Consider the following 27,758-nt stretch of genomic DNA (forward strand, 5'->3'; position numbering starts at 1 on the left):
CTTGGCTGGTGGTAGAACACCTACATCTGGACTTTACATGTTGTTGCTTGCCTTCCTCACAGGGTAGAGTTTGGGTTCCCAGGGCAGGCATCCAGAGGAAGATAGGGAGGGAGGGAGGGGCAAAAGCAGTATCACCTTTTATGACTAAGCTCAGAAGTCAGAGAGTATTACTTTTGCTGTATTCTACTGATTTGAAGTGAAGAGAAGGCCAGCCTGCATTTAAAGGGAAGAGAGATTAGATTATCCCATTTGATGGGAGGAGTGTCAACTAAATTTGCACACGTTTTAAAACATTTTCCGGACAAAAATTACTTCTCTTCCTCCTACATATAAAATGCACCTATCCCTCCCAAGGCCTTCGCAAATCTCATTTATTATGACATTGGACTCAGACTTAAGGTCCAAGAGCCCATCAGGGCAGACCCTTTGGGTATTGTTCTTCAAGTGCAATCCCTTGAATATAGTTCCTCTTGATCTGAAGACCTGTGAATTAAGAGGGTAAGAAATATATATCCACATACCCCACCACCATTCAGCATATAGTGATGGGACACACATGGGATAGGATAATTGGTATAAAGAGTTGCATTTAGAATGAGGGAAAACAGGAGGCACATAGCAATCACTAGTCCATAACAGTTCTGAAATCTAGCTAGGCACATGTAGCCATTTCTTTGATTAGAGCTTGGTCTTACTTCTTGTGACAGTTGGCTCTGCCCTCTGGGCTTTTGGTTCTGTTCTCTGAGTTTTCCTTCTCTTTCTATAAAAGTAATGTATGTTTGCAGCTGAGTAGTATTTTCAGTCTCCTTTTTGCCTGATGAAGATTGGGGTCCCAAGACCTCTTTTCAGTGTGTAGGATCTCTGTCCTTTCAACTCTAGCTGATATAATTCCTTTTAAAAAATTATTTATTTATTATCTTGGGCTGTGTCAGGTCTTAGTTGCGGCACTCAGGATCTTTTGTTGTGGCACACAGGCTTCTCTCTAGTTGTGGCATGCGGGCTCAGTAGTTGTGGCGTGTGGGCTCTGTCATTGTGGCGTGTGGGCTCTGTCATTGTGGCGTGCGGGCTCAGTAGTTGCAGTGTGCGGGCTTAGTTGCCCCGCAGCATGTGGGATCTTAGCTCCCCGACCAGAGATCGAACCCGCATCTCTGCATTGGAAGGCAGATTCTTAACCACTGGACCACCAGGGAAGTCCCCTGATAGAATTTCTTCAAAGAACTTTGTGTATTTCTTGTGAATCAACTTATAGTGAGCTTTATTAGACAAAGGCAACACTGACAAATCGCTTTGAAATAAGCTCTTCTATACCTTAGATTCCTTGTAAAACTTTTGGGCAACAATGCCCTTAAGATTCTTAGAGGACCTTTTTTTAGTTTATGAGGCATCATATTAAATCTTTTGAAGACTTAATAAAGTTTTACAGTTACATTCATAATTTCCTGGCAGCACTCTGGATTCGGTCTTTGCCCAGGAGCCATTTCTTAATTGTAGCATCATTTGCCTTCTGATAAGTCTAGGGGTGAGAGAATTTTATTTCAAACCTAGTAAGTCCTGGATCCTGTATATTTCACAGTTTGTTTTCAGCTTATCTCTTTCCTTTTAGATTTCATTGTCGGGGCAAAAGAAGTCAATCAGCACTTTCCCCAGTCCCCCTGGAAATCTTATCTGGATCATCTAGTTCATTAGGTGCATCTTTTATTTTCCATGTTGTTCCAGGCAACAGGATTGCTAAACTTTTTGCCTGAAGAGTCAGGTCTTCTTTCTTCCTGCTTCCAACAGCTTTCTCTTTGCTTTCCTTTAGGCCCCCTTGAAGGCCCTGCGCCTTCCACTAACAGTCTCCTTAAGGTCCTTCCTGCTGCCTTATTCTCAAAACACACAATGGAGAGTGAAGGGGAGTAGGGCCAGATCATATACGGCCTTATAGACCATCGTAAGGACTTTGGATTTTAGTTGAGTAAGGATGGAAACCACTGGAGGATGTTGAGAAGGAGAATAAACTGATCTGATCTACATTTTAAAGCATTCCTTTAAATTCAGAGAAGAAGGGATACCATTAATGGAGTTGTTTAAGAAATCCAGGTGAATGGTGATGACTGCTTGGACTGGGAGTGGTAAGAATTTGACAGATCCTATTTATATTTTTAACATAAGCCAACAGGATTTGCAGATTGATAGAAGAGATAGACGATAAAGAGGCATTGACTGGAGCCAGTGGAAGAGTTTTGTACCATTTACTGAGATGGCGAAGACTGCAGGAGAGCAGGTTTTTCTGGGAGGGAGTAGAATCATCATTTCCTCTTTGAACATGGAAACTTTAAGATTCTAATAGGCGTCTTAGTGCAGATGTCAAGTAGGCAGTTGGCTTCAGGGGACAATTCTGGTCTGGCCATGTATTTGGGAGTGGTCATGTATAGATGTCATTTAAAACCAGGAGCCTGGTTGTAAGATGTGAGCCCAGGGCAATCCAGCCTTTCCTGGTTAGGAGACAGTGAACAATCAGCAAAGGAGATTGTGAAGATGTGGCCAAAAAGTTAGGAGGAAAGCACAGAGGGAGTGGTGTACTACAGACCACATGACAAAGGTATTTCAAGACAGTGGGTGAAGACTCTTCACCTGTCGTTAGATTTAACAACTGTTGGAGTCATTGTAGTAGGAACTAGAGTGGGTTCTAAAGTGGGCTGAAGAGGGGGTGAGAGGCCTTAGCCCTTGGATAAGAAATTATGATCAAATTTGGGAAAAATAAATAATGAAGACTAGAGAACAGTTCACATAGCAGATTTATTCCACTTGAGTGAAGGCATAGTGAGAGAGTGGAGGTGGTATGTATTTTGGATACAGGCATATTTGAGTTTGAATCTCTGCTTCCCAGTTGGCCCATTGTGGAACTTCGGGCCATCATTCTATCTCCATCTATAAAATGGTGATAAAAGTACTTTTCTTAAAAGGTTGTCAAAAGAATGATGTGAAAAAATAATATGTAAAACATCTAGTACAATGCCTGGCACAAAGTAGGTGTGCTAGACATGTAAAATACCATTGTTTTCATTTTTGTTTTTTTCAAACTACAAATTAGAGTTTTCCATGACCCTTATTTTCTTCTCTGGGTATTATTGGTGTGCTAGAGCAAATAATGATGTTAACCCATAACTGAGACTGTCTAGTCCACCCCACTACACTTTTAGTCTTCCTTTTGGCTTGGTTGTGTACTTGGCCAGTGGTATTAGGATTAGAGGAAAGGGTGCTGACCCATTGTCAGGAGACTTGAATGATTCCCTGACTCATTGGCAATATGACCTTGAACACATCACTAGGCCTTTCAGAGACTTAAATACCCCATCTGTAAATAGGGACTCATAATCTAAGCTCATACTCTGTTTTTCTAAAGTCTTCTCTAACCTGAAACTACTCCCCAAATTACCACCGTACATGAAATTCCCAACATTCCCTATATGGCATTTTATAATTTAGAAAATGATTTCATATTCATCGACTCATAACAAGCCCTATCAACTAATTTATCTGCCCAGTACTGTGATGTGAGGAAAAATTAAACTTCCGTTCTACTTGAACCTTTTCAATTGAACCAATTAAATGAGATAACAAATCCAGAAATGGGCTTAGAATAGTTCCAGACATATAGTGAGGCCAATAAAGGCAAGCTACAGTTGTTAAATCTCAAAGTAAATTCTAAGTTTTTTGATTAATGGGCCATGTCTCATATCTCGCCATCTCTTTGCATCTGTGCACATCCCAAAGTAGATAGGACATTGCTGGGTATAGAAGGGATGCATCCAATAAATCAATACTGACCAAAAAAAAAAAAAAAAAAGAGGGGGTGAGAGGAAGTAGACTATAGAATTTTTTTCCCAGAGATTCGATTTAAAGTACAGAAGTAAAGTGGGCAGATATAGGGATCAAAAAGGTGTGTGTGTGTGTGTGTGTGTGTGTGTGTGTGTGTGTTTTAATATGGGAGAAATAAAAGCATGTATTCAGCCAGGAATGATTCTATGGAAAGGGAAACTTTGATGGTGCAGGGAAGAGAGCGGAAAATTGCTGGAACCAAGCTCCTGAATAGATGGGAAGGGATGGGCTTAAGTGGAGCGTGGCCATTCATCCACAGTAAAAAGGCAGAGAGAAGACAGGACACCAGCACAGATGGAGGCAGTTTGGTAGATGCTGTGAGAATGCATACATGTTCTCTCCTCATGGCTTCAGTTTTCTAAGTGAAATAAGCAAGATCATCAGCTGAGAGCGAGAAAGGGGGAGGACAAAGTGTGAAGGAGTTATCCAGGCAGGTGAAAGAATAAAATATGGTAGGATTCTGGGTGGTACCAAGGGCTCCCTTGGGTTACTGATAATGACTTTAAAGTGAGCCCATCTGTGATTGTACAGTTTGAGTCTCCAGTCATGGTCAGCCTCTCAGGTTCTGGCATGGAGAAGGCAGAGAGAGAGTTGGCAGGTGTTTTTTTCAGTGGATATCATGGAGGGAAGATCGTTCAAGGGAACTGACGACAACTGCGAGTGAACGAAGATAATGGATTGTGAGCAAAGTGAGGACATGGGTTGGGGCAGGGAGGAGAGATGGTGAAAAGATAGTAGGATCTCTGACTTGTGTATCCTGTTGGAATCAGAATATCAGCAGGGGTGAGCTGGGAAAAGAGGAGTTGGTAGTGAGTTGAATGTACAAATCTTGAAATTGAGATTGTGCATTCCTGTTAGGACAATATTCTTGAGAATGGCTTGGTTTGAATGTAAGATGGAAGGAGCTTCAGTTCCTTGGACCTGCTGTTCTGTATTTTGGGGCAAGTTGTTTAATCAGTGGTTCAGTTTCCTCATTTGTCAAGTGGTAATTATAGTAGTTCCTAATTCATCGAGTTATTAAGAGGACTAAATGAGTGAATGAATGTAGTCTTCAACAGTGCCTGGCACATGGTAAGCATTTAATAAGCATTAGCTGTTACTGTTGTTACTTCTCTAGGTCTTAGGTGGTGCCAGGGTCCATGTGAAAGAACTGAGGAATAGTCCCTGGGGCCAGTGACACTTCTTGAGGAGCCAGATGGTCCAACAGTAATTAATTGGAATCCACTTTTGTTGAAAAAATGGGGCCCAGTTACCACCCCCCCCCCACACACACTTCCCTCAGTGATGGCCTAATGGCAAGCCCTGGTTTCTGTCCCTGCTGTGAGTTAGCTCTGTGACCGTGGTTTTACCTGAGGTCCTAAGGCTTCTGTGATTGATACCGAGGAGCAAATTAAAACCACGTCCTGTGAATGTTGCTTAGAGGGCCTGAGATGTGTCTATACAGGGGCATTGGAAAATGGGTGTGGACAAAGCACAAATAGCTATCACCACAGTCCTGGATTTCTGGGAACCTATGTGCAAATTATGTCAAGTCCTAGAACTCCCCAGGAATGAGCCGTAGTATCCTTTTTTGAGATCTTTTTGGCTCCATTGTCACTTATAGATTGTCAACTTTTCATACTCCCTTAGATCAAGAAGTTATTTTGTTATATTGATGAAGACTGTGTGCTTTTAAAGTCTTTTTTTTTTATCTACAGGAAACATTATTAAATATCATTGTGGTATTCTTACATTCTCCAAAGGTGAGTCAGAATTATACTCAGTGTTAAATAAGATGCAGCAAAGCTCTTTTTATTTGATGCTGTCCATGCTTTATGTAAGATGTTTTAGGGCTTATTCTACTATTAGAGCTCTAGGAGACTCCAAAAGAACAGTTGACAAATGGAAGGTTGGACCCTGAATTTAATACATATCTTTTGAAGATTAGGATATCGGTTTACTGGACAGCGTTAGAGTTTTAAATTCTAATTTTGAGACTGTTGCCTAGGAAATTGATGAAATCGAGACATGATCAGCCAAGGTGGATAAAAGATGCTCGGGGCATTTAGCCAAGACTGTCAGAGAGTAAGAAGGAACTTGTGCCCACCTGTCATTTCTCTTCGGGTTGCATAAATCCCATTATTAAGATTGACAGGACTGGGCTTCCCTGGTGGCACAGTGGTTGAGAATCCGCCTGCCGATGCAGGGGACACGGGTTCGTGCCCTGGTCTGGGAAGATCCCACATGCCGCAGAGCGGCTAGGCCCATGAGCCATGGCCGCTGAGCCTGTGCGTCCAGAGCCTGTGCTCCACAACGGGAGAGGCCACATCAGTGAGAGGCCCGCGTACCGCAAACAAACAAACAAACAAACAAACAAACAAAAAGATTGACAGGACTGAAGAGGTAAGGCCACCTAACTACTGGACTCCTGCACCCTGGCAAAGAGTCATTGCCAAGGAGGGCTTGTCATCTTGACTCCTTAGTGATTGGGTATTGGGGTTACAGTTTGTTAACATTCTCCTGTGTTAGGAATCCCACTGTAGAAATCAGGATGTGAGAGCAGGGTCTGTTTTGGTTAATTGTCACCTTATCTTCCTGCAAAATAGGATCTAATTCAGCTTGTGAGGATATACAGCACTATAGGATATAAGTTTGAAATAGGAGAGAGGAGATGGGGGACAGGAAGGGGGCAAGATGGAAAGATTTTCCTAGAGACTGAACAGCTTGAATGTTGAGAGATGATGAGAGAGATGGGGCTGTCTCTCCTCGTGACTGTCTAGGTAGCAAGCGCAGTTCAGGAAAGCTGTTCTGTAGCCCAGCACCACAGTGACCACTGCTCAGCTCTCTGCTTCTCTGTTTCCCCCAACCCAGGACAGATGGGAAGACTGAATGGGACATTGCTTCTGGAAGTCCTTCGGGTCTTCTTTTTCTGGAAGTCCTTCAGGAACATCGATTTCTTAGCTGCATAGTTACTAGTTATTGGGTAGCACTGATTTCAGGAAGCCCTCAGCTATAAAGGACTTGGAGTATTATATTCTATGTTGTTACTTAAAAATGGATCCATTAGCTTTAAGAGCAGTGGAGCTGTTAGATATCATTCTTATAAAAACTTAGGGCTGTGTTCTCCATTTCTACTTTGGGAAAGTTTTTTTATTTGCGAGCATGCTGTTCAAAGGTTTTCTCTTCAATGATGCCTTTCTGTACTTACCCTGAAGAGCTCATTTTCTTTTTACATCATCTTTTTATCTCATATGTATTCATCTTATACACATGATCATCTCACCACATTATATTTCAACTCTGTGTCTATGTGTCTGGTAAACTGTGGGTGCCCCATGGTTAGGGAAAAATTTCAGTCATTTGTGTTTTGCTACACTCCTCAAGACAAGATCTGACATGACATATAAAGAATATATGGGGCTTCCCTGGTGGCGCAGTGGTTGAGAGTCTGCCTGCCAATGCAGGGGATGCGGGTTCGTGCCCCGGTCTGGGAAGATCCCACATGCCGCGGAGCGGCTGGGCCCGTGAGCCATGGCCGCTGAGCCTGCGCGTCCGGAGCCTGTGCTCCGCAACGGGAGAGGCCACAACAGTGAGAGGCCCACGTACCGCAAAAAAAAAAAAAAAAAAAAAAAAAGAATATATGTAGTGGGTATTCCACAAATGTTAAGTGAATGAATGGTATCACAGTTTTAGAGCCTACATCCATTCTGGATACAGGTGAATATTCTGATCGTAGACCCTAAAACTGAAACTGGGATACTGTGTTCATTGGCAAATTCTGTGCCCTTTTTTCTCACTGCTGATGGAGCAGCTGCCTGATGTGTTTCATGGTGATCACACATGTGCTGTGTTTGATTGCTTGTTGATAATGTGTGGTGACAAGTGCCATCATGGGATGGCTGCTTTGGTTCCAAGGTCATTTCTTTCCTTTGGTTGAGCGTAAGTGGGTTTTACATTTTAAATGCTAGCTTATGGAACCTGGTGGCTCGTGTTTTATTATGTACGTTCTGGGGCATTTATCATTGTCTGACCTCTGTAACCCCTGGTTTTCATTTAGATCAAATGCAATGTGTGCGTGGCAAGCGCTGGATTGATATTTAGCGTATCTAATGTGCAGTGAGCAGCCTCTGGCTGAGTCTTGACTCTTCCTTTTTGGCTGCAAAATTGTAATTTATAACTCGTCTCAGAAACTTCATTATACTTTTTCACCTCACAAATCTGATTGCTCTCAAGGAAAGATTTATTTTAAAAGTGTACAGACTATCATTAGGTGAAAAATTTTAAGAGATTAACCAGTCTTTCCCATTACATTTAGTTTAAAATTTCCTTCTTGTTTTCTTTACCTGGCTTTTTAATGACTGAAAATCATTCTGGAAGGGAAAACAAACAGACAATGATTTGGTTTGAGGAAAATGTTTGTAAAGTTTGTTTTGGGGTAGATGATGATGTTAAAAGGAGACTCTCTTGCAATTTCTGTCTTTTACTAGTTTCAAGATGAGATTAGACAGAGGAGGAAGACCAGAGACCTCTTCCCTCCCCTCCTTTCTTGCCCCAAGCACTTAGTGCAGTGTAGGGCCTAAAATTAAGGCCTAGTATTATGTGTGCCTTGACATCTGGAGAAAACTGGGAAGGCCTCTCATGGCCCAACTCCAAGTCTCCTCTCAAAGGTGCTCTTGTGGGTAGGGTCTCCTCCCCAAATAACCCTCCAGGACCCCAGCCAGCTGACATCTTGATTTTGGCCTTGTGAAACCTAGAGCAAAGAAACCAACTCATCTGCAGACCTTGGAGTTAATAAATGGGTGGTGTTGTAAGCCTCTACATTTGTGATAACTTGTTATGGCAGCAATAGAAACCTGATGCAAGTGTTTATGGTTGAGTGTGTTTTCCTTGGTTTTATCTTACTTGAAAAATCCAGGGATAGTCAAACCCTTTTGTTTAACATGAATTGCAAGAAACAGTCCACCCACCTAATGTTTCCATTTTGTGGGAAGCAGCCATAGCTTTATATACCTAGAGGAAAGGGTCTGCTCTGTGTCCAACACACAGCTGAGCATTTGCATTGATTTTACTTGATTTGGATGAATCAGTGTTTCCCTGGGAGCCATTTGTTTTAACACCAAAGCCATATCTTTAGCCATTGTGGGCTTCAAAAGCAGTTCACTGATTATGGCCTCTTCTTCAAATATATCTTTTTTACTTTAAAAGTGAGTGTTTCTAGACCTTCAAAAATTGAGACATGATAAGGAGCGGAATAATGAACATTGTGTCATAAGTTGCTACCCATTTATATTGGTTACCTTTTGAAAAAGTTGGAAAATCTGCAACTGCTCTAGGAGTGGCAAATAGTGAAGATTATGTGTACATGAATAGAGTTAAGTATTGTAATAAAATCTTACAATAAAATGATTAATACATTCATTTAGGATGAATGATTTTTATATGTAATTAGGAATAAAAGGTAAGGGGATTATATAAAATATTATCATTACTATTTATAATTACTGCTACTGTTATATAGCAGAGCAAGCATTTCTGCCCTTAGTGGAGGGGCAGGGAAAGGGAAGCTGGGCAGGAAGGTTCTCTTAGACTCCTTTTGTGGCTTGTGATTCTTGACCCAGTGTGGTAAGGAGAGTGTGAGTGATTTCACCAGGACAAACACAAGAGTGCTAGGAATGAAGTGGCTCAAGGTGGACCAGCTCCTACCTCCCTGCTATGAGAATTGCTCCTTCTTCATCCGGGAACATGAGAAAATGGAAACTGGTTAGCTCAGCCCTTGGAATCTCCAGCATTTGGCCAGAACAGCAGGGTAAAGGTTCCACCTTGCCCACCACCCCCGACTTTCCAGGCAGTGGAATCCCTTCGACTGTGTGCTTCTATGGGAGCCCCGGGTGTCCCCTTTGTACTTGGTTTGCTTCTCTCCTGCTCTTCCTCCACATGAAGATGAGGCAGAAGGCTTGTTTCTTTTTCTTTCAGTGACTTTATTTCACAAAGGTGAGATTTAAAGGAAGGCCTCTCCACAGAGCCCCCAATTCTCCCATCATTGTTTAAAATTCTCTTCATCAAAAATTAATTTGAATTAATAAGCAAGTACCTTAGACTGGCTAATGGCACTTATTAAGAATGACCATCACACCTTAATAATAATCATCACTAGCATGTGTTGCATGCTTAGTGTGAGCCAGGGGCTATTCTGAAGACTTTGCATAACTTAATTGATTTAATACTCCTAGCAAGCCTACGAAGAAGGTTCAGAGAGAGAGGTCCAGTAACTGTTTCCAAGTTACATGGTGATAATGAGGGGAGAGCCAGGACAGAATCCAGACCAGTCTGCTCTGGGACTCGAACCCTCAGTCACTGTGCTGAGCCACCTCTCCTGGATTACTTAATGAGGATTTGATTTGATTTGGTTGCTTCCTTACATCTAGCAGCAATACCTGTAAGGGATGGGACTGGACATGAAAAGAGTAAAGACATTTTAGGAGTAGACATGTCTGTAGGGGAATTGTTATAGGGACTCTGGAAAGAGATTGGGGGGCATTCTCTGCAGCCGTTGTTTTCCCACCAGAGGCGGTAAGAAGCTCACTCACTAGCATCTTGATGTTACTGATCTTATAACCAGTAGGAGAATTCAACTAAGAACCCAGCATGGGTTCTCTCCTGTTTCTCTTCTCTGCTTCTCTCCAAACACTGACATTTTTCTTTTCTTTTAATGTTTTAGCAGCAGAAAACTCTTATGTGAGTTTATGTGTATATATCATAAATGAAATGTTTTACTTATTATTTAAATGCTATTTAAAAAAATAACACTTTCCAAATACTCTTGAAGTGGAGGCCAATGAAAAGCAACTAATTTCTGTAATTACCCTTTTCTTCCTCACACAGTATTGGCTGGATCCTGCGAAAACCCTAGCTGAACACAAAGAACTGATCAACAGTAGGTATTTGATTTTAACTTTGTTAAAATTTGAAAATAATTTAATGTCCATGATTAGATGGGTGCAGAAATAGACTTTAATACTACGTAGGTGAATATTATCACTTGAGTGCCAGAATATGGAGATGGGTGTTTGTACATTGCCAGGTCTCTGCAAACTCTGTGCAAACTTTGATTAGATTTGTGTAGATAAAGACTCTGAGTGGATCTGAGTATTGAATTTGGCTTTTGTGTGCACCTGGCCTGGACTTTTGTCTGTGACTTTTTCATTGTCTTTAAAATTTCACCTTCAGACAGAAAAGGCAGAGAGGCACTGGTTTGAAAAAGAGGTGGACATTCGACCTTTTAAAGTGCTTGGGTTTCTTGGGTTAAGGAGTGGTTTTGCCCTTCACATTATTCAGTTGGCTGAGTCGTTAATTAAGGAGTGCCCTCATAACCTGAAAGATTGCTATGGCTTCAGAAAGGACCCATCTGTTTTGGTTTTAATTTTATCAATATGAATCTTACTAGGTGACTCAGAATCTAATTAAGGTTATATTCATTAATGTTAATTTCCATAACCCAAGTTTTTATTTATAAATGTGCATGTGCACACACACTTGCAGCCCTTAAGTATGCAGAAGAGTAGTTACTTTTAAATCATCTTTATTAAAATTATGGTAAAATATCAGTATATAACATAAGGTGTACCACTTTGACCAATTCAGCAACGTTAAGTACATTCACATGGTTATGCAACCATTACCACTGTCCATCTCCAAAATGTCTTCCATCTTCCCAAACTGAAACTGTATCATTAAACCATTTTGCTTTAATGTACAAATTATTGCTAATAAGATCTAGTGGATTCTTCTGGCCTTTCTTATCCCCATTCTGAGTCTGTACTTTCCATGTGTATTGGCTCACTCCCTGTGGTAAAATGGGTCACATGATGCTTTCCGGACCCCAAGAACAGGAACTGAGCTGTTCCTCAGAAAGGAATTGGGAGCTAAGAACTGCAGAACGAATGGTCAGGAACTCAGTGAGTACTGTTTCTCTGAACATCAGCATCATTTTTGTTTCTGTCTGTGGCCTGGCTCTCTTTAAGCCTCCTCAGTTTCCAAGTTACAGCTCTAGCCACAGGCAGAAGTGCACTGGCTGTCTCTGAATTGCAGTTCCGAATTCTAGGGCTGGTGTCGGACCAGCCCAGTTTGAGTCAGTAGCTCACTTCAGTCCTATCAGCTATGTCTAGGCTTTTTGCAAGGTCAGCGCAAACATAGCCGCTAGGGGGCCAGCATTCTGGATGGGAGTGGGCAACAGGTTTCAAAGATGGGGCTGGAGGCTTATGAGATGAGAAAGAACCCTCAAAATATATACCTTAGACATCATCAAGTTCTGCCTACTCAGCCTACACAGCAGTAAATCCTAATCAGAAACAGCTTATGACCTGCCATGGATGAGAAGCTGCTTGACAGCAGAGGGATGACTGAAGTCCTGACCTTCTGACTTCTAATACCACATGCTTCTTGAGTGAGCAAACTGCCCACTAAAGGCTGAGGGGAAGCAGGAGTTTCATGTGATTAGATGTGAATGCAGATAACTTCCAAGAGGTATCCTCGTGTGAATGGTAGGCACTCCAGTTTAACAAGTCTGATCCCTTGGGATCTAGAAATCTGCACTTTTCCAAAAGATTCAGGTATAATAATAAATACGGTAAATATCTGTCTTGTCCATTTGAACCACTTACTTTAAAAATACCAGTTCAACTAGAAAAATGGTACAGATGAACTGGTTTGCAGGGCAGAGAGACACAGATGTAGAGAACAAATGTATGGACACCAAGCGGGGAAAGCGGCGGGGGGTGAGGGTGGTGGTGTGATGAACTGGGCGATTGGGATTGACATGTATACACTGATGTGTATAAAATGGATGACTAATAAGAACCTGCTGTATAAAATAAATAAATAAATAAATAAAAATACCAGTCCAAAAATTTCAAGAATTGTTATTTTAAAGCAAACGCAAAGGTTTTTTTTTTAAGAAAAAAGTTGAGGTTCCTACCCAAATGATGAAGAAAAATAGAAATTATTTTATTTAAGGTGTATTATTCAAGTGTTCCTAAGAGCATTTGAAGTATCTATTTCATTACATGGCATGAAATATTATGTTTAATATCTATAATCTGTAATGCAATTACTTTCTCATCCTAAATAAATGTCATCCTATTAAAAATTTGACATACAGGAAGAATAAAACACTGATATTACAATAGAAGAAAAGTTATGTAAGTGAATAATGCATAATTTTTTATCTCATAAGATAGTTTGATAATTAATGAGGGGGAATGGCTCTCACATCTCCAGCAGATAAGTCAGAAGGAATATCTGTAAAAATGACAGAATATTTGCTAGTCACCAGGATTCTCATAGGTGCATTATGATTTAGTTATCCTGAGCTAATGGGAGACTATTATCATTAAAGGCTTGAAATTAGTCTTCACAAAAGGTAGATTAGAGGATTCCCAGTTTCTGGCTTCTATTTTGCTAGAGTAAAACAATATTAACTTACTTTACATAAGGATTTCTTAAAGGTAGACTCTGTGGAAAGACATAGATCAAGATGATAATCTAGGAATTTACTTCATCAGCGCCTGATATTTATAGTCAGTCTTAGGCTAGGAAGCCAAAAAATACCTGGGTAGACATATCCTTCCTCCAAAATCTCCATTTCTTTAGCCTTTGATTGATCTATAAAACAGTGATGTGTAAATGAAGTATTTGCTTGCTCTAAAGGTGTTATAATTTTTTCCCTCAGAGCCTGTATGGAATAGTGGCCAGCAGGCACTGAACTCTAAGTACTAGCAGACGTGGTTCTCATCATTGGGATCTCGGGCGAGTTGCTTTACCTCCTTGGAGCTTTTCTTGCCTTGCATATGTTACCAGATGCTTGTTGGGAATCAGATGTTTAGGAAACATTTTTGCACATTATCACATACAGTCGAATAGTAATTTATATATTTGGACACCAGACACTTTGTATGTAAGTGGGAAAGGGAGGGCTGATTTGGGCCAAAAGTCCTTAAAGAGAATTAGTCCAAACAATGTTTTTAATTATATATTTTTCAAACTTCTGCTTCTTAACTGCTCATCACTAAATACATTTCAACTATCTAGGCTGGGTCAATAGGGTGCAATCTGTCATATTCCAGAGAATAAAAGCAACTCTGGAGTCTGGACAAGGCCTTCCTCCCTTTGTGCACCATCTCAGCAGCATCTGTGCTCCTTCTGCCCCCAGATGCCAGCCCTGGTGTCCTGCAGGTGCAGGTGGACCCATCTGCTCAGTAACACAGAGCTTGATTGGCACAGATCAGCAGCGGGTGGACTTCCTGGCTTTTCTAAATATTTAACAGTCAGTGCCTCCTTGACATCTGTGTTCGGGGTAGAGGTCTGTTTGTCAGAAATAAAATAAGGAAACATAGAACTCGGACATATGGAATCAACTCTAATGATAAATTGTAACAAAGTTTCTTTTAAAATTTAGTTTCTAAAGAAGCTCCAGCCTAAGGAGTGCCTTACACAGGAAGGCGTAGCTTAGGGGAGCAGGGCCAGGCCCTAGTGTTGCTTGTCTTCTGTGTGTCAGGAACAGGGGTTTTATACACATAGCTTGTGTGTCATAATAATAATAAATAATAACATAGTTCTTATATTATAAGTTCATTATGGCTTTGTTATCTGTTGTTCTATGTAACTTCCTCTCCCCAGCTTCTAAATTTGTGACTTTATTTACTTAGTTAAAAATGAAAATAAACTGTATGTCTGTTATACAGTATCAGAGACTTGGGATAACAGTGTGTGGATGGAAGTATTTTTACACAGGTGCCTGTTTCATATCTTTTTTATTTGTGTGGGAGAGCTTTTGTTGGAGAAAAAAATTAGAAACTGTGACTACCGATTGGTGCACCAGGTAACAAATCCATTTTAAAACAAGATTTAATATAAGATCTAGTTACCACATTGCTCAGAAGTATGCAGTTTTGGAAACAGTGCAGGTTATATTTGTACCTTCTGAAATAGAAATATTTCTAGTGAAAATATAATGTGGCTGGCAAATGAAGGGGCTTGTGTCCTATTGCACAGTATGAGTGTTTAATTATATTTTATATTTTCCCAGGTACAATTCCAGATTTTGTTTCATATATATTTGGTATTTGTGCATGTAGTTCTTCTGTGTGTGGTAAATGACTGAGATGAGAAATGTGTTCTTAAATATGTAAGAACATATTTTTAGATTCAGAAAAGTTTAAGAATGAAACAAATATTGCTCCTAATCCTACCACATAGCCTCACTGATAATTTTGTTTTTAAATGATAAGAGATATACATGGTAAGAAAGTTCTGAATTTAAATGTTCTTACCGAAAGGAAAAGTTAGTATGTGAGGGGATGGATGTGTTAATTAACTTGCTGGGGAGAAATGCTTTCACAATGTATACTTTTAAATATCTTATAATTTAATTTGTCAATTATACCTCAATAAAGCTGGGCAAAAAAAGTTTACAGCCCCTCTTCCCAAAGTTTGCCACTCTTGGTAATTTCTTATGCATTCTTCTGTTGGGGTGTGGGCCCATATTTTAACAGATAACTTTCTTTTACACACAAAAGGAGTCATATTTCTGCAGTCAGAAATAGAGCTTGGTGATCTTTTCCCATCAGTACATAAAGTTCCCCTCTGCCCATTTAAACGGTTGAATGGTACCCTGTGTATATCCTGTGGTTGACTTAAATGGTCCACCTGCTGCTGAGCATTTAAATTGTTTCCACCATTTTGCAGATTTTGGGGGGTACTTTTTGCAGTACTTAGTGGTAGGAGGGTGGTTTTTAAAACTATTCATTTTGTTTATCAGTAATCTTTCTTCATTATGAAAAAATACATATGTTGTAGAAAATGTGAAAAATGGAAAAATTAGAAATAAATAAAACTTGTGCTTATCTCACTAACCAGAGATGAGAAGAACTGGCAATATTCTAATGTATTTGGTCCTGTCTTTTTTCTTGTGTTTATGAGCACATAGACCCATACTACATAGATAACTACATAGTTGAAGCCTTACTATTGCTCAATTCTGAACCCTTGTTTTTTCATTTTGCGTTTTCTGTCTTTAGAAATTCTTGGTGAGTGTAATTTTTTAAACAACTTTGTTGAGGTATCTTTGACATAAAAAATTTGTGTATATTTAAGGTGTACAACTTGATGTTTTGACAGATGTATACATTGTGAAAAGAGCACCACATCAAGCTAAATAATTTACCTATCACCTCGGCATAGTTACTGGGGTGGGCGTGGGGTGAGAAGATTTAAATTAAGATCGATCCTCTTAGCCAATTTCAAGTATGTAATACAGTAGTATTATACACTAGTTAACTATTGTCCCCAAACTCTACATTAAATCACCAGAACTCATTCATCTTGCATAACTGACACTTTTTACTGTTTGACTGACAGCTTCCCATGTCTCCCTCCTCCTGGCCCTGGGCAGCCACCATTCTACTTTCTGCACTTAGGCATGTGACTGTTTTAGATTACACATATAAGTGAGATCAGGCAGTATTTGTTTTTTTGTGTCTGGCTTGTTGCACGTAGCTTAATGTTCTCCAGGTTCATCCATGTTGTCACAAATGGAAGGATTTCCTTCTTTTCATGGCTGAATAATATTACATTGTGTATGTATATCCCATTTCTTTGTGCACATTCATCTACTGAAAGGTTGTTTCTATGTCTTGGCTTTTGTAAATAATGTTGCAGTGAAAATGGGGGTGCATACATCTCTTGGAGATCCTGATTTCATTTCCTTTGGATAAATACCCAGTAGTGGGATTGTTGGCTCATATGGTAGCTCTGTTTTTAACTTTCTGAGGAACTTCCATACTGTTTTCCCTAATGGTTTGATCAATTTCCATCCCACCAACAGTGCACAAGTCTTCCCCTTTCTCCACATCCTCACCAACACTTTTGTCTTTTTGACAGTAGCCCTTCTTGTAGGTGTGAGGTTGGCATCTCACTGTGGTTTTGATTTGCATTTTCCTGATGATTAGCCATGTTGAATATCTTTTCATGTATCTTTTGGCCATTTGAATGTCTTCTTTGGAAAAATGTTTATTTAGGTTCCATTATTTTAATTGGGTTGTTTGTTTTTTGCTATTGAGTTGTATAAGTTCCTCATATATTTTGGATATTAACCCCTTATCCAGTATATGGTTTGCAAATATTTTTGGTGAGTGTAATTTTTAGTAGTTGTGTAATGTTACACTACTATTTTGACTAATTTATAATGTGAAATTTAATTTCTATTTCTTATTTTTAGCTGGACCTCCATATACTTTGTATTTTGGTATTAAATTCTATGCCGAAGATCCATGTAAGCTTAAAGAAGAAATAACCAGGTATAGTACCGACTTTGCTTTTGATCAGTACATGTATGACATATACAAAAGGCTTTATTTAAAACAAATTGGGGTCAAATATTTGGATGGGTATCTGCAGGCATTTTGTAATGGGACTCCTGTGAGAGTTAAATTTAAACTAGCATTGCATGAGGCAGTTCAGTGTCTGACGATAGATGTGTTTGAACAATGGAGTGGACCTGGGTGACATGGTAATAGATTCTGCATCTGCTGTGATGGGATATTTCTGTATTGTTACTGTGAAGGATGCATTCAGTCTTTGTAGTCCTGTAAATGTAGCCATCTGAACTGCGTAAATGGAGGATATATATTTTTTAAAATTTATTTTATAGAAGTACAGTTGACTTACAATGTTTTGTTAGTTTCTGCTGTATAGCAAAGTGATTCAGTTATACATATACATATATATTCTTTTTCATATTCTTTTCCCATGGTTTGTTACAGGATATTGAATATAGTTACCTGTGCTATACAGTAGGACCTTGTTGTTTATCCATTCTATATATAATAGTTTGCATCTGCTAATTCCAAACTCCCAATCCCTCCCTCCCCCACCCCACCTCCCCCTTGGCAACCACATGTCTGTTCTCTATGTCTGTGAGTCTGTTTCTGTTTCATGGATAAATTCATTCATGTAGGGACAGTATTTTGATGCTGAGTTTGCATACGTAATTATAAACTTGAAGAGCCACTCACTTCTCTTTAATTGTCGTAGCTTAAATATCAGCTGTCCAGGGATTTCATTCATCTCTATGGAAAATGAAAAGATAATTGCTTTTAGTATTAAGGGAGAGAAAAAACCCAGTGTTTTTTAATGCATTACTTTACCTGTCATCAAATATCTTATTTCAGTTAAGACAGAATTTCTGATTGGTATTGATTATATTGTTAAAGCAGCCCACACCAGCATTTGAAAATGGCTTATAAAGAGCAGACAATAGCATTATGTTTTCACTTATTCCACTAGTGACCTGCCTGCATGTAATAGCAAAAACAGAAGCGTTTTCCCTAACTGAACTCTAAATGGTCAGTTTTCCCAGTGAACCCATCATTGGCTTGAGTAAAGCCTAATGCATTGCTCAGAAAATTGGAAATCATCTCCTTGATAACTAAGATAGTCTATGGTCTTGTTGCTATTCTATCCTTTCATCTTTTTCCTTAGACTTTCTTTTGTCTTGATTCTGCACTGCACACAGAAGAGTGAGAAGAGGGTCAACTAATCAGACCTTTTATCTTCCGCTCTGAAGTGCTGTAATTAGGCCTCATTTGTAGAACTGTGCTGACATCTGCTTTGCCTCTCCCATCACCACGTTGTTAGCAAGCACTTGCAAAGGCAGGGCTGCCTCTCCAGGGTTTCTCCGAGCACACCTCTATGGGAGAAGGGGCACTGTGCTGGGGAGAGGTTGAGGCGAGGGGTCATGTTTACATTAGAATTTCATGAAGAGTCTTTGCATTCAAGAGGGATTTCTGAGTTGAGGGCTTATGGGGAAACTGAGTCCAAGTGGTATAAATGCACATTTATATCTGTAACTCATTAGGGAATTACAGGGCACAACATTTTATGAAAATACAAGGAAAGTTCTTCGTTTTGATGTTATCAGTAACCTCTCGGTGCTCAATTTCCTCACCTGTAATATTGGAGATGTACCTGTCTCATAAGGTTTTTGTAAGCATTAAATGGAATAATGTTTGTAAAGCTCTTATAAATTGGTTGTTTCGGCTCATAGTTAAGTGCTTGATAAATGCTAGCACTTACTATTTCGTTCTCTCTTTGCTCTGGTGGTTCAGTGAGTTACGTCTTCTTTTTTTTGGCTGCGTTGGTTCTTCGTTGCTGCGCACGGGCTTTCTCTAGTTGTGGCAAGTGGGGGCTATTCTTCATTGCAGAGCACAGGCTTCTCTTTGTGGTGGCTTCTCTTGTTGCGGAACGTGGGCTCTAGGTACGTGGGCTTCAGTAGTTGCAGCACTCGGGCTCAGTAGTTGCGACACGCGGGCCCTAGAGTGCAGGCTCAGTAGTTGTGGCACATGGGCTTTGCTGCTCCGCGGCATGTGGGATCTTCCCGGACCAGAGATTGAACCCGTGTCACCTGCACTGGCAGGCGGATTCTTAACCACTGCGCCACCAGGGAAGTCCCCCATTGAGTTACATCTTAAATGAGAGATGCCAAAAGATACTTGATTTAGTGTTAAGAAGGGGGGAAAAGAGCAGTGTTTTATAATGCATTACTTCACATCTGTTTACCAAATACTGATGATGAAGGGAAATTTCCCTTTAGAATCTACTAACAGCTCATTAGCAGAATATATGGATTTGTGTGTAATCTACGACCCCACAATATATTGAATACAACCTTTTTTTCCTCAAGTTTTAGACCATTTCATGTAAAGAACCAGATGATATTGTTGGCTTAGTTAGTGGCCATGATCTATAATAATTTGTTTTTATTGTACAAAACATAGAGTCGAATTTAAGTAAGTTAAATGAGCATTTAATGTGATATTATTGTATACTGACTCTTAGTATATCCTAGAGATAAAATCATTGATTTGCATGAATATGCTAACTTAAATGGTTAGGCATAATGGACCTTAAAAAGGGAAGGGAGTCAATTACATGAGATAATTTTGGCAAAAGTGAAAACTGAAACCAAAAGACAGAATCCCCCAAAATAAGCTACTAAAGGAAAAGCATACTTAGGCCAGCATTTTCAAGTCGAACATTTATCTTGCTTCAGTTCGTTGGAAAATTGTTCCAACCTACTCTGTACTGGCTCTTAGGTTGTTTGTAATTTTTTCCCTTCACTTTCTCTCTTCTATTTCTTTTTTCTTTTTTATGAAATTTAATTTAAAAAATTGAAGTATAGTTGACTTACAGTGTTTCAGGTGTACAGCAAAGTAATTCATTATACATACACATATATATTCTTTTTCAGATTCTTTCCTCTCATAGGTTATTACAAGATATTGAATATAGTTCCCTGTGTTATACAGTAGGTTCTTATTCCATCTATTTTATACATAGTTTGTAATTTTTTGATATGAAAAATAAAGCTACAGTAAACATGCTTTTTTTCCCTGAATTTTATTTTATTATTTTATTTATTTTTTCTTTATTGGAGTATAATTGCTTCACAATACTATGCTAGTTTCTATTGCACAACAAAGTGAATCAGCCATATGTATACACATGTCCCCATATCCCTGCCCTCTTGAGCCTCCCTCCCATCCTCCCTATCCCACCCCTCTAGGTCATCACAAATAAACATGCTTTTTAAAAAAAATAATTATTTTTATTGTGGTGATTCCATCTAAGAAGAGTTAAAGGATAAAATATAGTACAGAGTCAAGCACAGCTCCCTTTTTTGTTTTTTTGTTTTTTTTGGCTGTGTGCATGTGGGATTTTAGTTCCCTAGCCAGGGATCAAACCTGCGCCCCCTGCATTGGAAGCACAGAGTCTTAACCACTGGACCACCACCAGGGAAGCCCCTAAACATGCTTTTACTTATTCTTCCATGTATAGTTTTTTTTGAAAGTCACACACAATTTCATGCATACGGTTACAGACCTCTTTCACCATCTAACCCATTTGTTTTACTCCCGCCCTTGTGGATGACTACCCAGCTTGTTTCCTTTTTAAAATTATATGTGATGCTGCATTGAATCTTCTCATGTAGATAAATTATCATGCTAGATGATGTATTCCAGAAGGACATTGTATCTTGGGGGAAAATTTTTTAGATGAATGGGATACATTAAAAAATAAGGCTCCAGGGCTTCCCTGGTGGCGCAGTGGTTGGGAGTCCGCCTGCCGATGCAGGGGACACGGGTTCGTGCCCCGGTCGGGGAGGATCCCGCATGGCGCGGAGCGGCTGGGCCCGTGAGCCATGGCCGCTGAGCCTGCGCGTCCGGAGCCTGTGCTCCGCAACGGGAGAGGCCACAACAGTGAGAGGCCGGCGTATGGCAAAAAAAATAATAATAATAAGGCTCCAGACTATGAAAAATATAAGTTAATAGAATTGCTTCAACTGGGAGTACCTGCTATGTGCTCTAAAATATTTTCTGAATAGATGAAGTTGGGGGACTCTGAGGTCATATATCCTACCCTCTATTTTTATAAAAAGTTCCTGAGATGTTAGCCAGCTTCTTTCTTCTTAAACATTTTAAAGAGAGGAAACCTTGCTGCTTCACAAAGCAGTTGGAAGTTCAATAAGAAATAAAAGATCTCTGGAACTTCTGTCATCAGCACTAGGTTTTCTTTCTAGGTTTATGCGAAATAAATCTAATCTCTTTTCTCTTTATCAGTTTTTTAAATAATTTGTGTCCTCATGACATCTGTTAAACTTATTTTCAATTCTGATTCAAAATATTATGACAGCCTTCCATGTATTATGTGTCATTCATAGCTATCTTCTGCAGATTCGATAAGCATAATGCACATATTCGTTAAGAAGGCAGCCTTTGGAGGCAGACAGGCTGGGTTTTGCAGCCTTGCTCTGCCACTCACTGGTTGTGTTGTCTTGAGAAGATTACATAACCTTTTAAAGTCTCAGTTTTCTCATCTGTAAAATGGCATTATAGTATTTCTTCAAAAAGATGATGGGGGACTTCCCAGGTGGTACAGTGGTTAACAATTCACCAGCCAATGCAGGGGACATGGGTTTGAGCCCTGGTCCGGGAATATCCCACATGCCTCAGAGCAACTAAGCCCATGCGCCACAACTACTGAGCCTGTGCTCTAGAGCCCGTGAGGCACAACTACTGAAGTCCACGCGCCTAGAGCCCATGCTCCGCAACAAGAGAAGGCACCTCGATGAGAAGCCCGCACACCACAACGAAGAGTAGCCCCTGCTCACCGCAACTAGGGAAAGCCTGCACGCAGCAACGAAGACCCAACGCAGCCATAAATAAATAAATAAATAAATAGATAGATAGATAGATAGATAGATAAATGAATGAATGAATGAATGAATGAATGAACGAATGAAAGATGATGGGAGGAATATATAAGATAATACATGCAAAGTACTTACCATAATGCAAAAATGAAGTGTTCAGTACATGGTGGGGGTAGTTAAAATAGAAATAATGATTATCTTATATTTTCAAATTACTGACTAAAAAATTAGGGAGGAAAAGACCAACTTGGAGCCCTGAGGATAGGTCTTCCAGGTGAAAGTCAATCCATTAATCAGAATATCCTACTACTGCCCTCTAGCCTGCATTTCTTGAATTTGTACATAAAGACAGAATTCACTCACCCACTCACCCTCCTTTCAATACTGTGTGGAGCACTGTTGTCCAGTGCAGAGGACAAGGAGATTCTACAGTGACCAAAAGAGAGCTATGGTTTCAGTCCCCCAGAGAGAGAAGACGGAGAGTGAGTGGGTCTGAGTGAGTGAGTCTGCCTGTTGCTTTGCTGACAACCCTATGTGTGATGACACTGAAATTTTAACTCTTTCTAAAAAGAGAATAATGTTAGTTCCAAATGACTTGTTCATGATGAATACATTTTAGCTTCTGAAAACAGGTGTTTGTTTTTTAATATTTTATTGTACTTTGTTGGGGATTGACATTAAACTCGTCACTTATTTATTATTATTATACTGGGTAATCCATATCCTTCTCTTTGTTAAGGTTAGTGTGTTTTAGCTTCTTTATGAGCTGAGTGACCTTCAGTCACACATTCTCTTCCAGTGTCCCTGTCTCCTTCTCTAAGTGAAGTTAATGGGTCTCAACACATCAGAGTTGAGCTGTGGGTCACATTTCAGGATGGATTCAAAAGACATTGTGACCTTAAAAGGACTATATAAGTACAAGGTGATACTGCTACTCTTTGCTCCTGTATGTTTATCATTAGTTGTAAACTGCAAAAATGTTATTCCCAATCTTTGTCATTTTCTCTTGAGAGTCAGTGGGTGCTTTCTCTCCTGCTTTTCTTTTTCTTAAGTCATACATGCTATTTTCCCCACAGTGTTCAGTACTATGTTATTATTTAAACATTTCCTTCTGTCCTGCACATTAAGTTTCATCCAGAATGATTAGGCTCCTGTCACAGGCTGCATCCCTCTCTGTTGGAGGCAGAAAACCGTCCTGCCTTTCCTGTAGGCAGGTGCTTTCCTCTCAGATGTCTCAGTGTCACATTTTGCTGGCACCAGAAATCAAACTTCTACTTGTCCTCATATCTTTCAGTTTCCTCACCAGGGTCTCAACAAAGGCTGCTGTGAGCCTTCCTGGCTGTCTTGGGCCCCAGAAGTCTCAAGAGAACCTCCGGTTTGGGCTCTGGAAAGAACAGCATTGCTTCTTCTTTTTTTTTTTTTTTACATCTTTATTGGAGTATAATTGCTTTACAATGGTGTGTTAGTTTCTGCTTTATAACAAAGTGAATCAGTTATACATATACATATGTTCCCATATCTCTTCCCTCTTGCGTCTCCCTCCCTCCCTCCCTCCCACCCTCCCTATCCCACCCCTCCAGGCGGTCACAAAGCACCAAGCTGATCTCCCTGTGCTATGCGGCTGCTTCCCACTAGCTATCTACCTTCCGTTTGGTAGTGTATATATGTCCATGCCTCTCTCTCACTTTGTCACAGCTTACCCTCCCCCCTCCATATCCTCAAGTCCATTCTCTAGTAGGTCTGTGTCTTTATTCCTGTCCTACCCCTAGGTTCTTTTTTTTTTTTTTTTTTTTTTTTCATTTTTTTTTAAGTTTATTTATTTATTTTTTTAATTAGTTTCTGCTTTATAACAAAGTGAATCAGTCATACATATACATCTGTTCCCACATCCCTTCCCTCATGCATCTCCCTCCCTCCCACCCTCCCCATCCCACCCCTCCAGGCGGTCACAAAGCACCGAGCTGATCTCCCTGTGCTCTGCGGCTGCTTCCCACTATCTATCTACCTTACGTTTGGTAGTGTATACACGTCCATGCCTCTCTTTCGCCTTGTCACAGCCCACCCTTCCCCCTCCCCATATCCTCAAGTCCATTCTCAAGTAGGTCTGCGTCTTCATTCCCGTTTTGCCCCTAGGTTCTTCATGACATTTTTTTTTAAAATTCCGTATATATGTGTTAGCATACGGTATTTGTCTTTCTCTTTCTGACTAACTTCACTCTGTATGACAGACTCTAGGTCTATCCACCTCATTACAAATAGCTCAGTTTCGTTTCTTTTTATGGCTGAGTAATATTCCATTGTATATATGTGCCACATCTTCTTTATCCATTCATCCGATGATGGACACTTAGGTTGTTTCCAGCTCCGGGCTATTGTGAATAGAGCTGCAATGAACATTTTGGTACATGTCTCTTTTTGAATTATGGTTTTCTCAGGGTATATGCCCAGTAGTGGGATTGCTGGGTCATATGGTAGTTCTATTTGTAGTTTTTTAAGGAACCTCCATACCGTTCTCCATAGTGGCTGTACCAATTCACATTCCCACCAGCAGTGCAAGAGTGTTCCCTTTTCTCCACACCCTCTCCAGCATTTATTGTTTCTAGATTTCTTGATGATGGCCATTCTGACTGGTGTGAGATGATATCTCATTGTAGTTTTGATTTGCATTTCTCTAATGATTAATGATGTTGAGCATTCTTTCATGTGTTTGTTGGCAGTCTGTATATCTTCTTTGGAGAAATGCCTATTTAAGTCTTCTGCCCATTTTTGGATTGGGTTGTCTGTTTTTTTGCTATTGAGCTGCATGAGCTGTTTATAAATTTTGGAGATTAATCCTTTGTCAGTTGCTTCATTTGCAAATATTTTCTCCCATTCTGAGGGTTGTCTTTTGGTCTTCTTTATCGTTTCCTTTGCTGTGCAAAAGCTTTGAAGTTTCATTAGGTCCCATTTGTTTATCTTTGTTTTTATTTCCATTTCTCTAGGAGGTGGGTCCAAAAGGATCTTGCTGTGATTTATGTCATAGAGTGTTCTACCTATGTTTTCCTCTAAGAGTTTGATAGTTTCTGGCCTTACATTTAAGTCTTTAATCCATTTTGAGCTTATTTTTGTGTATGGTGCTAGGGAATGATCTAATCTCAAACTTTTACATGTCCCTGTCCAGTTTTCCCAGCACCACTTATTGAAGAGGCTGTCCTTTCTCCACTGTACATTCCTGCCTCCTTTATCAAAGATAAGTTGGCCATATGTGCGTGGGTTTATCTCTGGGCTTTCTATCCTGATCCACTGATCTATCTTTCTGTTTTTATGCCAGTACCAGACTGTCTTAATTACTGTAGCTTTGTAGTATAGTCTGAAGTCAGGGAGCCTGATTCCTCCAGCTCCGTTTTTCGTTCTCAAGATTGCTTTAGCTATTCGGGGCCTTTTGTTTTTCCAAACAAATTTTGAAATTTTTTGTTCTAGTTCTGTGAAAAATGCCATTGGTAGTTTGATAGGGATTGCATTGAATCTGTAGATTGCTTTCGGTAGTAGAGTCATTTTCACAATATTGATTCTTCCAATCCAGGAGCATGGTATATCTCTCCATCTATTTGTATCATCTTTAATTTCTTTCATCAGTGTCTTATAGTTTTCTGCATACAGGTCTTTTGTCTCCTTAGGTAGGTTTATTCCTAGATATTTTATTCTTTTTGTTGCGATGGTAAATGGGAGTGTTTTCTTGATTTCATTTTCAGATTTTTCATCATTAGTGTACAGGACTGCCAGAGATTTCTGTACATTAATTTTATATCCTGCTACTTTACCAAATTCATTGATTAGCTCTAGTAGTTTTTCGGTAGCATCTTTAGGATTCTCTATGTATAGTATCATGTCATCTGCAAACAGTGACAGCTTTACTTCTTCTTTTCCAATTTGGATTCCTTTTATTTCCTTTTCTTCTCTGATTGCTGTGGCTAAAACTTCCAAAACTATGTTGAATAAGAGTGGTGAGAGTGGGCAGCCTTGTCTTGTTCCTGATCTTAGTGGAAATGGTTTCAGTTTTTCACCATTGAGGACAATGTTGGCTGTGGGTTTGTCATATATGGCCTTTATTATGTTGAGGAAAGATCCCTCTATACCTACTTTCTGCAGGGTTTTTATCATAAATGGGTGTTGAATTTTGTCGAAAGCTTTCTCTGCATCTATTGAGATGATCATATGGTTTTTCTCCTTCAACTTGTTAATATGGTGTATTACATTGATTGATTTGCGTATATTGAAGAATCCTTGCATTCCTGGGATAAACCCCACTTGATCATGGTGTATGATCCTTTTAATGTGCTCTTGGATTCTGTTTGCTAGTATTTTGTTGAGGATTTTTGCATCTATGTTCATCAGTGATATTGGCCTGTAGTTTTCTTTCTTTGTGACATCCTTGCCTGGTTTTGGTATCAAGGTGATGTCGGCCTCGTAGAATGAGTTTGGGAGTGTTCCTCCCTCTGCTATATTTTGGAAGAGTTTGAGAAGGATAGGTGTTAGCTCTTCTCTAAATGTTTGATAGAATTCACCTGTGAAGCCATCTGGTCCTGGGCTTTTGTTTGATGGAAGATTTTTAATCACAGTTTCAATTTCAGTGCTTGTGATTGGTCTATTCATATTTTCTATTTCTTCCTGAGTCAGTCTTGGCAGGTTGTGCATTTCTAAGAATGTGTCCATTTCTTCCAGGTTGTCCATTTTATTGGAATAGAGTTGCTTATAGTAATCTCTCATAATCTTTTGTATTTCTGCAGTGTCAGTTGTTACTTCTCCTTTTTCATTTCTAATTCTATTGATTTGAGTCTTCTCCCTTTTTTTCTTGATGAGTCTGGCTAATGGTTTGTCAATTTTGTTTATCTTCTCAAAGAACCAGCTTTTAGTTTGGTTGATCTTTGCTATCGTTTCCTTCATTTCTTTTTCATTTATTTCTGATCTGATCTTTATGATTTCTTTCCTTCTGCTAGCTTTGGGGTATTTTTGTTCTTCTTTCTCTAATTGCTTTAGGTGCAGGGTCAGGTTGTTTACTCAAAATGCTTCCTGTTTCTTAAGGTGGGATTGTATTGCTATAAACTTCCCCCTTAGAACTGCTTTTGCTGCGTCCCATAGGTTTTGGGTCGTCGTGTCTCCATTGTCATTTGTTTCTAGGTATTTTTTAATTTCCTCTTTGATTTCTTCAGTGATCACTTCGTTATTGAGTAGTGTATTGTTTAGCCTCCATGTGTTTGTATTTTTTACACATCTTTTCCTGTAATTGATGTCTAGTCTCATAGCATTGTGGTCGGAGAAGATACTTGATACAATTTCAATTTTCTTAAAATTACCGAGGCTTGATTTGTGACCCAAGATATGATCTATCCTGGAGAATGTTCCATGAGCACTTGAGAAAAATGTGTATTCTGTTGTTTTTGGATGGAATGTCCTATAAATATCAACTAAGTCCATCTCGTTTAATGTATCATTTAAAGCTTGTGTTTCCTTATTTATTTTCATTTTGGATGATCTGTCCATTGGTGAAAGTGGGGTGTTAAAGTCCCCTACTATGATTGTGTTACTGTCGATTTCCCCTTTTATGGCTGTTAGTATTTGCCTTATGTATTGAGGTGCTCCTATGTTGGGTGCATAAATATTTACAATTGTTATA

At 39.6% G+C, this 27,758-nt stretch overlaps 1 protein-coding gene across 1 annotated transcript in view; it reads left to right on the plus strand.

Moving 5' to 3' along the window:
- EPB41L4A (erythrocyte membrane protein band 4.1 like 4A) overlaps nucleotides 1–27,758 on the plus strand; it is a gene marked incomplete at its 3' end in the record, with an annotated part of 159,744 nt that overhangs the window by 122,697 nt on the left and 9,289 nt on the right. Inside the window, exons 3-4 of the mRNA XM_081231101.1 lie at nucleotides 10,723–10,774; nucleotides 17,114–17,192. Of these exons, the coding sequence (XP_081087227.1) occupies nucleotides 10,723–10,774; nucleotides 17,114–17,192 (131 nt within the window). The remainder of the gene's footprint in view (nucleotides 1–10,722; nucleotides 10,775–17,113; nucleotides 17,193–27,758) is intronic.

This window comes from Mesoplodon bidens (assembly GCF_964165515.1).
Source record: "Mesoplodon bidens genome assembly, chromosome: 4".
NCBI classification, from domain to species: domain Eukaryota; kingdom Metazoa; phylum Chordata; class Mammalia; order Artiodactyla; family Ziphiidae; genus Mesoplodon; species Mesoplodon bidens.